The 15,343-nt window shown below is 32.5% G+C and overlaps 1 protein-coding gene across 1 annotated transcript; it reads left to right on the top strand.

Moving 5' to 3' along the window:
- The first annotated feature begins 11,657 nt into the window (after nt 1–11,657).
- LOC117322212 lies at nt 11,658–14,445 on the top strand. The gene is made up of 3 exons (XM_033876984.1): nt 11,658–11,780; nt 12,436–12,789; nt 13,303–14,445. Exons 2-3 carry the CDS (start codon nt 12,462–12,464, stop codon nt 13,461–13,463), a joined length of 489 nt encoding a protein of 162 aa, XP_033732875.1. The 5' UTR covers nt 11,658–11,780; nt 12,436–12,461; the 3' UTR covers nt 13,464–14,445.
- The last annotated feature ends 898 nt before the right edge of the window (nt 14,446–15,343 follow it).

The raw sequence follows: 15,343 nt of genomic DNA, 5'->3' as shown, positions 1-15,343 counted from the left end.
GTGTGCGAGTGATAAGTTTCACTAGGGAAGGATTTATAACACATACATGCACATGTTTGTGTCATCGTGTTTGAGAAAACTTAAAAACTTGCTTATTTTTTGTTTTATTCTCCCGGTTTACTCGATTTACATATAACGGAATACGATCTTCTTAGAAGGCTTCTCTTCTTAGAAGAGTGCAAATCGAACGGGGCTCTGGCTAACGTCAAACTGGCCTGCGATAGTAGCCCGAAATAAGGTTATCGTATAGTTTAGCCTTTCAGAATTTTACCGGAAGTTACTGTCACCGCGTAGTTTTGATTAAAGTAGCTTCGGCAAATATGCCTGTTTCTGATGTTTATAATACGACTACTTTTGTCTTTCTTTACCCTCGCCAAAATACAGCTTATATTTTAAGACACTGACCATGTATTCTCTCTCTCTAAATATATATGTTAAAATTCTGAGCGTGATAGGACAAAATAAATTATGTATACAATAGATTTCTCCGTAACTTACCGAATGTACATGTATACAGAGACATATATGTCTCTGATGTATATTATCTTGTATGTACTTGTTTTTATGTACAAATATGAAAGTTATGTTTGATAGTGTTTACTAACGCAATTTACTCTTGAAAGTTTACATTATTTCAAGTTACCGCATCTATTTTACATGTACTATACGGCACAAGCGCGGATCCAGGATTTTTCGAAAGGGGGTGGGGTGTACTATAGCTCTGCGATAACGTAGCTCTGGACGACGAACGGACAATTTCTGACAGATGGTCGTCGTCAGAGCAGTGTAGGCAGGGTATGAATATTCGTTCCAGGGGGTTTCCAGTAATTTAGTGATAATGCGAGCGCGCCTTAGGCGCGAGCCGATTTTTTTGGATAAAGTACACCGCAAGTGTGTTTTAAAAAGGACTCACACAACTAAATAATTTACTATATGTTATTACTAGTGACCCCATCCCTTTATTCGCTCGTTTGAAGTTCAAATGATGTGAAATTTATATCAAATTAAAGTTTGAAGTTTTTTCTATCGGATAAATGTTGTTATTGTATAGGTTTAATGGCATATTAGAGCACATGGGCACTCGAAAGACAGAAACCCTGACATTAACAGTACACTGGGGAACCCCCACCTGGGGAATTCCCGCCTTTTTACACCTCGAATCCTACGCCATTCTTTTTCAGTAGGAGTGTATAATTTTGATTTTCCAAATCTCAAGACCCTACACTCTCGTATATAGACAGTACCAATTTCATATGTTATTTACTTAGGAAAATAGCTACAAACCTAAGAAACACATTTTCCTCAGGGACTTGGTTCAGAGAAACACAAGCTGATTGGCTGATTTAGTTGTGTGAGTCCTTTACACAGGGAATTTAGTTTTGCCTTCAGCGAAAAATGGAAGCCCACCGAAAAGGTAAGATAGCAAGAAAACTTAATTTACAACATATGTCAAAACAAGATTAATTCTGTCTTTGGGATAGGTTTCAGAAAAAAATGTGTAGAGAATTGTGTCATTTTGGGTCAAATAACATAATATTTTGCAATTTTTTAGCATTTTTTAAGCTGTTATCATATGTGGTATTCACAGCTATAAAAATCCCAGAAAATATAAGTTTACTAGTAGTAGTAGTAGTAAAATAGTTTATTTAAGTGTCACATGTTTCAATACAATTTAAAACAGTTTACACAATATCATAAAAACACTCGGCCGACTTCGACCTATGAGACAATAACATTTTCCATTATTTAAAAAAAAAAAAAAGTAACAATAATGAGTACTCGTAGTTGCAGGTAATATACAATAAATCTTATTTAAATATTCATCTATTCAGCCTAGGATTGAAGTCATGTTGAATGAATTCTAGTATTAATGTAACAATTAATGTTCATATAATTGAAACTCATTAGGCCCAGATATGACTTGGCAAAAGAATAATAATTTTTCGAAATACATTTTATCTTATATATTATACATTATTGTATAGTTGTACTGCCAAATTATAATATGACATAAATATACTGGAAAAACCAACCAAATTTCTAATAAAAGAAAAATATTATTAAAAACATTGCCGTCTCCTGTACATTTATATAAAACACCAGATAAAGAACATTGTAGGACATCAGTATTCATTAAAAATAAAAGTTTTTGGTGAGAATCAAATTACATAAATTGTGGATTTATCACTCCTGATTGCTCGAACAATGAGCTTCTTAAATCATCATAAAACTCGCATTCAACCAAGAAGTGTGTTTCATCTTCAATCTTATTTACATTACACAAGTGACACATTCGTTCCCGTAAAGGGGTTTTCGGAACAGTGTACCGACTAGTTTTAATTTTAAATTTCCACAGCGAAATTTTGCTAAATATTTACGGTGGTGCCTATTCATAATCGTAGTAACATAATGTTCAGGTGTTACAAAATATTTATACTTTCTATAAGTTCTGAGTTTGTTTCCATTCTCATTACCATTATCATTCCATAAATCTCTCAACCAATTCTCTCTATCTTCATTACATAATACATTTTTTGTAATATTTAAACAATGACTTGTATTAACATTTTGTAGTAAAAAATCATTTAGATTACGTTCCTGGAGAAATTTCAAAGTTCTACATTCCCAACTCTTTCTAAAAGACAGGGACCATACGTGTATCTTATAAGTTATACGATCTGTATCAGTATTACGTAGTCTCAACCATAATCTGCATACTTCAAGTTTTTGTTTAACCATACAAGAATCCCAGCCCATGTCGCCACGAATCGCGGTATTTGAAGCGTTCTTTCTCTGCAGGCCTTGTTTTGCACAGTTTGTACAAAATATGTATTAATACCCAATATACCCGCGCCGTAAAATAGAACAGGTTCAACCAGGGATTCATATAGTGATTTAAAAACTGAGTATGACATTCCACCAGCTAGTATGAATTTAGTATATAAAGCACACAATGCTCTACCAGCTGATTTTGACAGTTGCGTACTGTGACAGTCATGTCTAGGTGTTCAGTGAGCCACAGTCCTAGGTACCTATAGCGATCCACGATCCAAATGTCAAGGTCACCACAGGTAAATTTCCTGACAGATTGAGGCACCGACGGGTTCCTAAAGTGGATCACTTAAATTTGGTTTTAGACTGGTTAACCTGCAAGCAAAATATGTGTTTATACCTACATAAAGTCAAATCCGGTCAAAGAAATGCTCCTACCCTGTGGAATAGACACTTGTGAGCATGACAGCTGGGCTATTTTTCATTTTTGGTTATTTTTGTGAGGGTCATCTATATAGCAGAATAATGTTGAATTTCAAACACGAATAAATATCTTAAAATTTGCACAAAAATAGTCATATAATATACCAAAATGTTTGTTTGGACATAAGTGTCTTAAAATCACAAATAATTTGATGTAGATGCTAACAATTTCTTCTATAGAATTACTTTGTGGTAAGTTGTAGCATGGAATAATTCTAAGTCACAAAAATAACCAAAAATGAAAAATAGCCCAGCTGTCATGCTCACAAGTGTCTATTCCACAGGGTAGGAGCATTTCTTTGACCGGATTTGACTTTATGTAGGTATAAACACATATTTTGCTTTGACCTTGAAATGCAAATGGCGGCTGTGGATGATATTACACAAATATGGCATAAAGGGGGGCATTTCAGTTATTACAAATGCTCTTATACCATACTTTTAAGACATATGATTATAGTAAGAATGACCTTTTTAAGACAAATTGTCAAACTGGAGAGTTTTGGGCCCTTTTCAGAAATACATATCTTTTACCAAAAACTGAACGGATGGACAATTTTTCCTAAAAACAGTCTTCCTGCCATGTCTAGAGTTCTCTATAGTATCTAATAAAAGCATTTTTGACGTTTAAAATACCTTCTTTTATGCCATAATTGTGTGATATTATTCACAACCGCCATTTGCATTTCAAGGTCAATATAATATCAGTGTTAATACATATCATAAAGCCAAATCTAGTCAAACCAATGCTCCTATTTTGTGCTTTAGACTTTTGTGAGCAAAACGACATGCCTGTTTTGCACAATTAATGCGATACAAATGAGTTAATTATGTCCCCCTGAAACATACATTTTTCTCATGTTTTGTTGAAATTTACAAACAACTGAACAAATTAAATGTCAACAGCAAGGCCCAAAGTTTAACATGATACATATCAATATGTTATCAGGTTACTTCTATTAAATTGCACCGTAGTAGGTATTTATAGCCTTGTAAACTATCAACTGTTTTGGCTGGATTTGCTGTTTAGATGCCCCACTCGCTGAGCTTGTCTAACATACGTTGGAGAGAGTTTTCATCTGGGGCCATAAGTGCGATGTCATCTGCATATAGGAGAAGTGAAATATAGATATCATCCACTGGTATACCACAGTTTAGACCATTTATATCATGTACGAGGTCATTAATATATATAGCAAAAAGTGCCGGAGATATCCCGCATCCCTGTTTTACCCCCTTTGACACAGTTAACCATTCCGATAGATGGTTGTTAAGTCTCACAGCACATTTAATATCCCGATATATAAACGATTGAACTGCTCCCAGCATTTTCCCGGAAACACCAATGGTTAGTAACTTAAACCATAGACATTTTTGGTTTACATTGTCAAAAGCTTTCCCCGCATCGACGAAACACACGAATGTAGAAAGTTTAGATAATTTACGAGTGTTCACAATACTATATAAAGAATGTATATGGTCTAAACAACTTCGCTTTTTTCTAAATCCATTCTGTTCATCGGAGATGATATTATTTTGCTCTAACCAGCTATTGAGACGTACTCCAAGAATATCAGTGTAAATTTTACTGGGAATAGACAGTAGTGATAATCCTCTGTAGCTTAAAGGATCCTTGGTATCCTGCATATCCGGTTTAGGAATAGGATAAATAATAGACTTGGACCATTCCGATGGAATTACACCACGCTCAAAACAATATGAGAATATTTTGAACAACATATCAATACAGGCTTTATTACGTAGAACCTCTGCAGGTATACAGTCGACACCGGTTGATTTTCTGAGGTTTGCTCGATAAACCGCGCACTCTGAACCTCCTCATAAGTAATTGGAATATTTATAATAGATATGTCAACATTACTCGGAAAATTGGACTCCTGTAGCTGACGGTTTACATAATTCAAATGCATTTCATCAAAATCAGAGTTAACGGGCGTCGCATTGTAGAGAGACTCAAAGTTGGACTTCCAATACTGGAGAACATGGGGCATTGTTGTGATGATATGACGTTTACGCTCTGGTTCCAAACGGAGTGCACTTTGTGTAACCTTTAGTCTTTGACTTTAAACATATTTATTGTTCATAATAGGTAGACAGGATTTGGCACAAGTTATAACAACTTATGAAGCCATCTCCTATCAACAAAACATTTTACACAAGTGATGATATAGACATGTACAAAGTCAAAGTTTAAATAAGTCAATTTTACATAATTATGCAAATGGTGGTATAAAGATAGACATAACTTGCATGTTTATTCAGTCTTCATTACCAAAAGTAACAGATTTATATTAATTTGTATATTCAAGTAAAACATTGACACTCAAAAAGGAAATGGAATGCATTTCACAAAATGCCCACAAAATGCGCATTATGAGTCTTGAACTAGATTTACATGGAAGTATAATCGTTTCCTGGTCCACTCGTGAGTGGATTTTTTCATGAACTTGTTGTTGTAACAGAGTGCACGATAAATTGAATTTATTTCAATGTCCCGCTAGGGACTAACCGGGTATGGCAAGCCAAGTTGTCATTTATTTGCGGAGCAATGTTGATAAGAGACCTATATTAAGTATATAGGTGTTGATCCAGTATTTTACCAAATTATAAAGATAGATCTTATATGACCTTAATACTTATAGTCTAGATCATAGAGGACAGCTCTCAATGATAACTTGACTTGTGATTAATCAATGGACCTAGAATCATAATCATGGATCCGTACTTCCAGAGTGACGCTAAACAAAAGTTTGTGGTCCATGGAAGTTGAGCTGTCCCTATGATTATGATGGCAGCTGATAACGGACAGTTGTGATTTTTATATCATTTTGTTTTGTTTTGGTGTTTATGACAAATAACCTCTCCTCTGTAAATTGAATAAATAAATAAATAAAATTGTAAGCCACTTACTAACTAAAGCCTCGGTCACAATTCCGACTACTTCACTATTGACAGTGTTGAACGGAAATGTACAGCATTTAGCACAGATAAAACTGTTGGTGACTTTCATTTTGTTTTAACATAATCAACTGGTATATCATTAGTGAATTATCGTACTTTAAAACTGACGCGAACACGGTGAAATATCGTGTATCATTATTTCACAATACTGCTGAGTTTTTAAGAATAAAACGGATATATGAGAATGATTAATTAGGCTTATCGTGTCATAATTATTATTGTTATGGTTTCCACAAGTAACAGTATCTTTCGGACGTCACAAATGTCTGATGTCTGTGTATATATATAAACCGTCACCATTTACATTTACTAACCAGATAACCAGTTTTACAGGTAAATGGTACGGGGTGTTCTCTGAACGCCAACATTTTTTTTAACAATAGGTAGGTGTTGTTTCAGGAAACAATGGGAAGGCAATTATATACGGCTTCATATAAGTTGTCTTTTTTACCTGTACAGTCACTTAAGATTTACCTGTGTTCCACACGGCATACAGAATTGTATTTTCCCCTATTTTCTTACAACATACATGCATGCATTAAAGTTTAAATATCTGAAATATAAATGTATATAGAGAAAGTTAAAAATGAATATACATGTACATGTACCTCTCAGCAAAGGCAATATAGCAAGTTTTAGGGCGATATGCTGGAGCACCTACGACAAAAACCTTTTTTTTTTGTTTTTTTGTTTTTTTAAATAGTAATGAAATAAATAAAAAATGCAAGAGCAAAACCTATTTATAACGTTTGAAGATTTTTATAATCACTTACAGTCAAACTTTATTAACCTGAACTCTGATTACTCGAAGACCCTGTTTACTATAAGTATTACTCCGGTACCGGTCAAAATCCTTCTTTTTCTGAGTAATACAAACTCGGATAATTTTAATTTAGTTGATGTCTTCAGAGAGCAACATCCTGATATTTCAAGAAATACATAACAGAAGAGTAGACCAAGAAAAAGCCAGGCTAAATTTTTTTTAGAATCTGTAAGGTAATACTCTATTATTTTAGTATCTGTAAGCTTATTACCAAGTATTGTTGATTCAGGCATATATTCCGGTTACAGATCTGACCATTCCTTCCAAGAAATTACATTGAAATTTAATTAGTTTAAAAAAGGTAGAGGTTTGTGGAAATTTACTAGTTCACTGTTACATGACCAAAATTATCTTGATATTATAAATAATACCCTTAAAGAAATAAAAGCCCAATATTGTCTTCCTATTTACAATCCTAAAATTATAAATAATATTCCAGACAGATATTTACAATTAGTTAAAGACAATCAACTATTGAAATTAGAGGAAAAACAATTTCGTACACATCTTTAAAAAAAAACAAAGCAGGTTAAGTGAAAACAATCTCAGAGATGAAATGCAGCAGATGGAAAGTCAGAATAATGGAGATTAGGGAAAATTGGGTAAGAAAAAATAAGAGAATATTTAAGTAAATAGAATTAAGGGAAGTATAATAAGAGCAAAAGCATTATGATTTGAGGACGGTGAAAAAACTAACAAATTGATTTTACAGTCTAGAAAATAGGAACTTTATGTCAAAAGTAATTCTAAAGTTACAGCGAGATAATGGGGAAATAATAACAGAACAAGGGGCTATTTTAGATGAGGTTAAATCTTCATACAAACAATTATATGGGGTTGATAGTGATATTAGTGAGGTTAACTCGGAAGATTTTCTGGAAAATTATGATATTCCTGAATTAAATGAAGAAAAGGCAACTTGTTTATAAGGTAAGATAACTCTAAATGAGGCAGCTGAAACACTTAAAAACAAGAAAAATAATAAGAGCCTCGGGTCGGATGGATTTACTTCAGAGTTTTTCAAATGTTTCTGGAAGCAGATCTATAAATTCTGGTTATGTAAACGGTCGATTATGAGTTACCCAGCGTCAGGGCATTATCACTTGTATACCTATGGAAAATAAATCAAAATATTTTAAAAAGATGATGATGATGATGATGATGATGACGATGTAATGATAAGTGTAAATCATATCTGTTGGAATGGATCTTATGTGTTTATGCATTAAAAATGTCCTTTAAAAAAATAATAAAAACCGGACATACAATAATTTTCACACATATAATAATGTATTGCCATTTTTAAATTAGATATTAGATAAAATGAATATTTTAGATATACATATAAATGCATTATGTTTGGTTATAAATCCTTAATTTAACCTCCATGTAAGTATCAACAGGTAACTTTTACAGGTAAATTTACATGTTGGCATTGAGACTCCTTTTAGGAAAAAGACTATAATCACTATCAAAACAAACTGCCCTACAGGTAAATTCAAAATGTTGGCGTTCAGAGATACACCCAATGGTACATAGGTTGCCGTGTCCAACTGGCATGAGGCAAATTGTACCTCAGGCTCTATAATCTTATTTCCTGGACGAGAACAATGTGTACTAATTACGGGTACAAGGCTATAGGTTGTTTTTGGGAAACGGTGAATTTACATTCATTATACCATTTGGAATTACTCTTGTTTTTTTTTTTTTTTTACTTTAATCTCTTTCTTTACAATTAATTTTTTAAAGCAATGTCTTTATATTTTTGAATATAACAAGATAAGAACTGCATCATTTCTTAATTTGATTTGCATTAATTTTTTCTGAATTTATATCATTCAACATTGAACCTCTACATACCGGACACCTTCATAAACCGGCCAATACGTTTGGTCCCAATGACTTACGGTTTAGACAGGTTACAATGTAATAAGAAACAGCTTATTTTTACTTTCTAATTTCAGTATAGAATGACTTCAATTCAATAGAGGTGGTCTTCCTAAACATGTCAACCAATGTGTTAATGGTTTTACAACTTATCTTGACATTTCCACCTTAATTACTCTGGTATTTCGTTTATACATGTAATTTTGGTCTGATTAAGGCCTCTCAAATGAAGAGCAACAATCCTTTCCTTCAAGTCAGGAGATAATCTTACTGTTCTGTTAATTGCCCTGAGGTTATAACACTGTGACCCTGCTTTGCACAGCTTCATCATTTGAAGCCATACAGTGACAAAATTGACACAGGTATTTCTGGATAACATAAGAAAAAATAGCGGAACAAGGAAGAAAGGCATTGTTTGCTGTATCAAATGTTTGTAAAAGAAAATATTTTAACGTTGAAACCCAATTAAGTATTTTTGACACTTTTGTGGGTAGTATATTGAATTATGGATCAGAGGTATGGGGATTCCATAAAGCACCTGGTGTGGAAAAATTACATTTAGGGTTTTGTAAGAGAATTTTAGGGGTTAAGAGAAGTACTCCAAATGTAATGATATATCAAGAACTTGGAAGACTACCTTTACAAATGATTCGAAAATTTAAATTTTTTAAATATTGGCTTAAACTTAAATCTTCAGACAATTGTATTTTGAAAGCGTGTTATGAAGAAATGATTCAAAGAGGCAGTGAGTGGACCGATAGTATTAGAAATGAATTATTTAGATTAGGTTTAGGATACTTATGGAAGATTGAACCCAGCGGTAACGAAACGAATATATTAAGTATTATTAAATCTAGAATACGTGATAATTTTCAACAACATTGTATGGAGTTAATAAATTCATCGTCTAAGTGTTCTTTGTACAAATATATTTGTGGAAATTTCCATCTTAAGCAGTACTTAACAAAACCCATTGGCCAACAAACTATAAAGGAAATCGCAAAAATTAGATTATCATCGCATAAGTTGTATATAGAATCTGGAAGATATAGAAATATTGAAAGAAATAATAGAATTTGTACATATTGTGACAGCGGTGATATTGAGGACGAGTATCATTTTATCATCAAATGTAATCATTTTATAGATATAAGAAAGTATTTTATCAAACTATATTACCATACAAAACCTAGTATGGCCAAATTTATACAACTTTTAACGACGGAAAATAATAAAGATTTATGTAATTTAGGCAAATATATTTCTATCGGTTCAAAAAGACGGTTAAATGCTGTTTAATTGTTTAATGTAATAGAACGCTCTCTACACTAGCGAAGCGATCGTGTATGTGTGGTTTGTGTGTGCTTGTGAGTTACAATGTACAATGTACTTTGTATTTGTATTGTATGTTATTTGTAATGTCTGCACTGTATATATATGCACTACTGATAAACCGTAAGGTTTAAAGTAATAAATGAATTGAACTGTGAACCCAGGACAATACCTGTAGCTGGCTCCTAAAACTCACCTGGCACAGTATCAGGGAGTGTCAGGCCGGAGTCAGTCATGCATGACCAATAATAATAACAATTAAACAGATACTGTCATTCATTATGGGCAGTCCAGAATTACATACTTGTGTGTACGTTATGTCAGAACATTAATTTACCCAGGTAATGCTCGTAAATATGTACAGTTGTAAATGTATATTTTTCTAATGATACATTTAAATATATAAACTAAAATGATTGTTTATTTATAATTACTTGCCTGAACTGAGTACATATATGTAGAGAATGTCTTATTAAAAAAAACACACAATTCATTAAATACCGTAAACTTTCAATATTTTTAATAATCAATAACATAATATAGATACATTATCTAAACTTCCTTTACAGTCATGATATATTTACATGTACGGTAATAAATATTCTAATTGAAATAATTTTAAATTCCTTAATAAAATGAAATACAATTTACTTACATCTTAATAAAATATGAAATAATAAGCAATTAACTTTCATAAAACCTGATTATAGCATAAATTGTATAACTGTCTTTTATGGATCTTAATAAATATAAATTTAATATGTAGGCATTATTACCATGTATTAACAATAAAAGAAATATTCCTAGTAGACTAAACAAATGTTAATAGTAATATTAACAGAACAAAAGTTATTTGTAAAATTCTATTTATCTATATGTAAATTATATTAAAAGCATCAAAGTATTAATATATATATGATATAGTCTGATTATAGAACTGGGGTATAGGCATGGTGTCTTATAGGACTCAATGTAGACTCGGAGTCCACTTGGAGTGCACTCCAAGTTTACCTGGAGTCCAAACGGAGTGCACTCCAAGTCCAAATGGAGTGCACTCGGAGTGCACTTGGGTGTAACCTTTAGTCTACACTCAACTGTATGTACTTAGGGCGTGTCTCCAGCTAATGGGAAATAACTCTTGTTTTCATTTTATACTGCAGCCATCACCTATACATACAATACTATATATATCTTAAATTTAATTGAAATAAAAAAACACTAAACAGTGGTATATATTAGGCCTTTATTTATGTCAATTCAAAGACTAATGATCGAGGGACGGGTCGTTTCCGCTATAAACACTGTATATAGGTATACATTCCAAAAATGACTCACCTGAGATTTTTGTACCTGCGCGCATGCGTACTTACATATTATCGTTAGCGTTCATTTCCGCTAGAAGATTGAAGAATAAGTACAGACCAGACGATGAAAGTTGATAATAAGCGTCTCCTCACTCATATGATATTAAGTTGATGTAACTAATTGGATTTACTTACAGGTAAATTTAACACCTGAGTGCTTAAGATTGCATCATTCACCTTTGCAAAGCCACAGATTGCTTGTTGTATTTGAATTCACGTTACCGCGCCGTGCACTTCCTAGTTTTCTCCATATTATTTTGACCAATATTGACGATGTGTTTTCTCCTTAAAATCGCCGTTTATCTTCTAAAATACATATGTATATGCTCAATACATGTAAATATGGTTTGTGAAATTGAATCAATTCTGTAACATCAGAGACATCTATAGATATATATATGTCTCTGGTAACATATTCAGTCAGTATATACGCATTTCCTGTACAACTATATAACATTTAAACATCGCAAAATAAATTTACTTAAAGAAAGCGAAATGATAGTTGTCTGTATTTCATGAGATATTCATTGTTATATTGTCATTGTTTTTTTTTCAAATAAATAATAATTTTATGTTGAAATAAAGAAAATATTCAATTTTTTAATTGATAAGTTGGTAATCTGTGTCGCTACATATATGTTCCTCATGACTGAACTAATAAACATATCCCCTTTCTTAGTTTTTTCTTTTCATCCAAATCTTATTAATCATTTATATATTATTTCACCTATTGGTAACATAAATAAGTAGATATTTCACCTAATTTTTCTATATGTTTAATTATTTTCACAGAAACTTGCCACCTTTAGCCAGTCACCATGTCTAACTATCCCCCGATGGGTACAAACTATTTTGATGATACCCGAGGCAGTACTAACCGCCTGGAGTCTGCCTCAGAGCTCGGAAGTGCATATGAGCTTCGGCGCCTTGGAGACTCGCGGTACACATCCCAAGCCAGCATGACTATGTCGTTGTACGGAAGTCGGAGTATTCTGTCCATGTACACGCCCTCCCAGGCATCCTACATTCTCCCAGTTGTAACAGATGCACCAGATCCGATAAAAAAACCAGCAGACAACTGGGGGTTTGCCTGTTGTTCGGTGTTTGTGAATCCTCTATTTGGCCTCATCGCTGTATTATTAGCTGGTAAGAAAAACTACATATTAAATACCATGTATTTGGGGAAATCTTGTATTGCAGTATATTGTGAATTCACGCTGAATGGTGAATCTAATTTAATTTGTCACCTTAAGTTTATGTATTGCTTATCAAAAATGAAAATTGGTAGAACGAATTCTGGTAGCCAAAGTTTAGTATATGATGTGCTCTAAGATGAAACAAAAAAAACCCGGATATTGCCCAATGCCTATCTTCGATTGATATTGTCTGATTTGGATGAAAATGGTATTTAACACAAGAAACATGATGGTGAAATCTGTTTTCTGATTGGTCATGATCAATTTCAAGGTTTCTGTTTGGTCAAATTCTAAATATTCAATTTTTAATTTTCTGGAACACACATTTCGTAGGTTGACTTCCTTGGGATAGCTTTGTCATATTCCATTGGGATTGTTAATTTTATGACTGAAAGTACTGTATTGTCTGATTTTTATGAAATGAAATGATGGTTACAATAATAATCTTTTATTTTTTTAACAGAAATGTCGAAGGATTATTTCAATCGCTGTAAATATATCCAAGCCTCGAAGTACGGATCTTACGCTAAAGGTGCAGCAGCGGGTGGCATAGCGTCAACAATTATTGTACTGGTTATGATCATAGCTCAAGTGCTTCAATACCATATGAAGTTTTACTACTGACCTCGAGGGCCTGCTTCTTCTTATCTACAATATTTTTCATAATTTTTCTGATTAATGAGAGATAATTTGACAATTCCTTCAATTATAACATGAAGAAGGGTTTTATAAACAGGAGTCTTTGGACTAGAGTTGTTTATGAAATAGCCCAGGTCTTCAAAATAGGCCGTTTTCTGACAAGTCTTACAGTATTTAAAGGAATTTTAAGGTCAGTGGAAACAAATTGATGACCAGACTTGACTTTATTAGACTACGCTGTTACTCTACATATACATCTCATTTTTAAACTTTGAAAATTGTACAATTTTAGTTTATATGTGGCTTTGACATTATGTCAGTAGCGAAACCAAAAAGTTTAATTTGTACTCTAACTACCATATCTTCATGTTTGTAGAATGAAGTTTGATAAGTTTCTCAGCTAGTCAATTATTTGTCTGTTTTCCTATTCAAACATATTCTAATATTATAATCACAAATTTAATTATGTAGAATATTTTAAAGATTAATCTTGAAAATTAAAACAGTTTCTATTTTGAAAATACTTAATACATGATTATCATGGCGCCAAAAGATGAATGAACTCATTGTGAACTTTTAAACGTTTGGCCATTGGGAAAAGTTAATATACATGTTTTTCTTTCAATTATTAAGTCATTTTATTATCTTTATTATACATATCACATGTAAATAGATCAAAGTATATATATATTTTTGTATGACAATGTATATAATTGTTTATGTGTAATAGTAATCCCAGACATCATCGTATATGCTATTCCTTGTTTGTGTTTGTTAATATATTTCTTGAAAACATCAGTTTTGGACATTTTTTTTCATTCAAAACTCATTGAATTGTTGATAAGAAAGCACAATATGTTGTCATTTGAAGTGCTATTTTTTATTGGTGAAGTTATTGACAAAAATTGTAAGAATAATGACAAATATTCTACAAGAAAAATTCTTCCAGTTCAAGTTTATAATTTTTTTTTATAAAAATCCTCCAAACTTCCCTCCCCTTCTCATTTTTCTGACTAATGATTTTTCCTTAAAAAGTAAACTGACTTTGAGAATGTGTTTTATTATAATATCTAACAAAGTTTTTGTTAATGAAAAAAGAAAAAACCAATGAGAGGTTATACTTTCTGCTAACAAAATATTAATAAATATTTATAAAAATATCAAGCATTTTTTGTTCCACATAATTTCTTGACAAAGTTTCTTCTCTGAACCATGCAAACACTATATTGTCCATGCAATTACATGGTTTTTAAGTACACCAATATGATTGCTGCAGTATTAAGCATTTTATGTTTCTATGTGAAGGTTATGTTTAGGACACTCATGCAAAGTCAAAATCGATTTTATTAGTTTTAATTCAAAGTTTTTTTTGTACATATTTTCTCATTTTTTCTTGTGCCATACTTATCATCACTGTTCTACAAGGTAAATTTACGCAGCATAAGTTGAAACTTGGGATTGCTGTTTAAAAGCTTGTATAAAATTAAATGTGGTATATGCAGTTTAAAATGTAAGCATATCTACTATATACAGCAAAGTACAAGGTTTTATTTCATCTAGAAGTATATGTATATTAACATACATTTACACTAAAATATTTGCAAGGAGTTGTTTTAGAATTGGATACAAAAATAACCTTCCTTTTGTGAAATTTATTTTCATTTTTAGCTCACCTGGACCGAAGGTCCGGTGAGCTTATGCCATGGTGCGGCGTCCGTCGTCCGTCGTCCGGTGTCCGTCGTCCGTCGTCCGTCGTCCGTCCGTCAACATTTGCTTCAAATCGCTACTAGTCAAAAAGTTCTAATTGGATTTTGACCAAATTTGGTCAGAAACATCCTTGGCAGAAGGGGATCAGATTTTGCATA

This window comes from Pecten maximus, chromosome 2 (genome assembly GCF_902652985.1).
Source record: "Pecten maximus chromosome 2, xPecMax1.1, whole genome shotgun sequence".
Classification (NCBI taxonomy): Eukaryota; Metazoa; Mollusca; class Bivalvia; order Pectinida; family Pectinidae; genus Pecten; species Pecten maximus.
The sequence above is the reverse complement of the archived record's forward strand: the minus strand, read 5'-3'. Positions and strand labels throughout refer to the sequence as shown.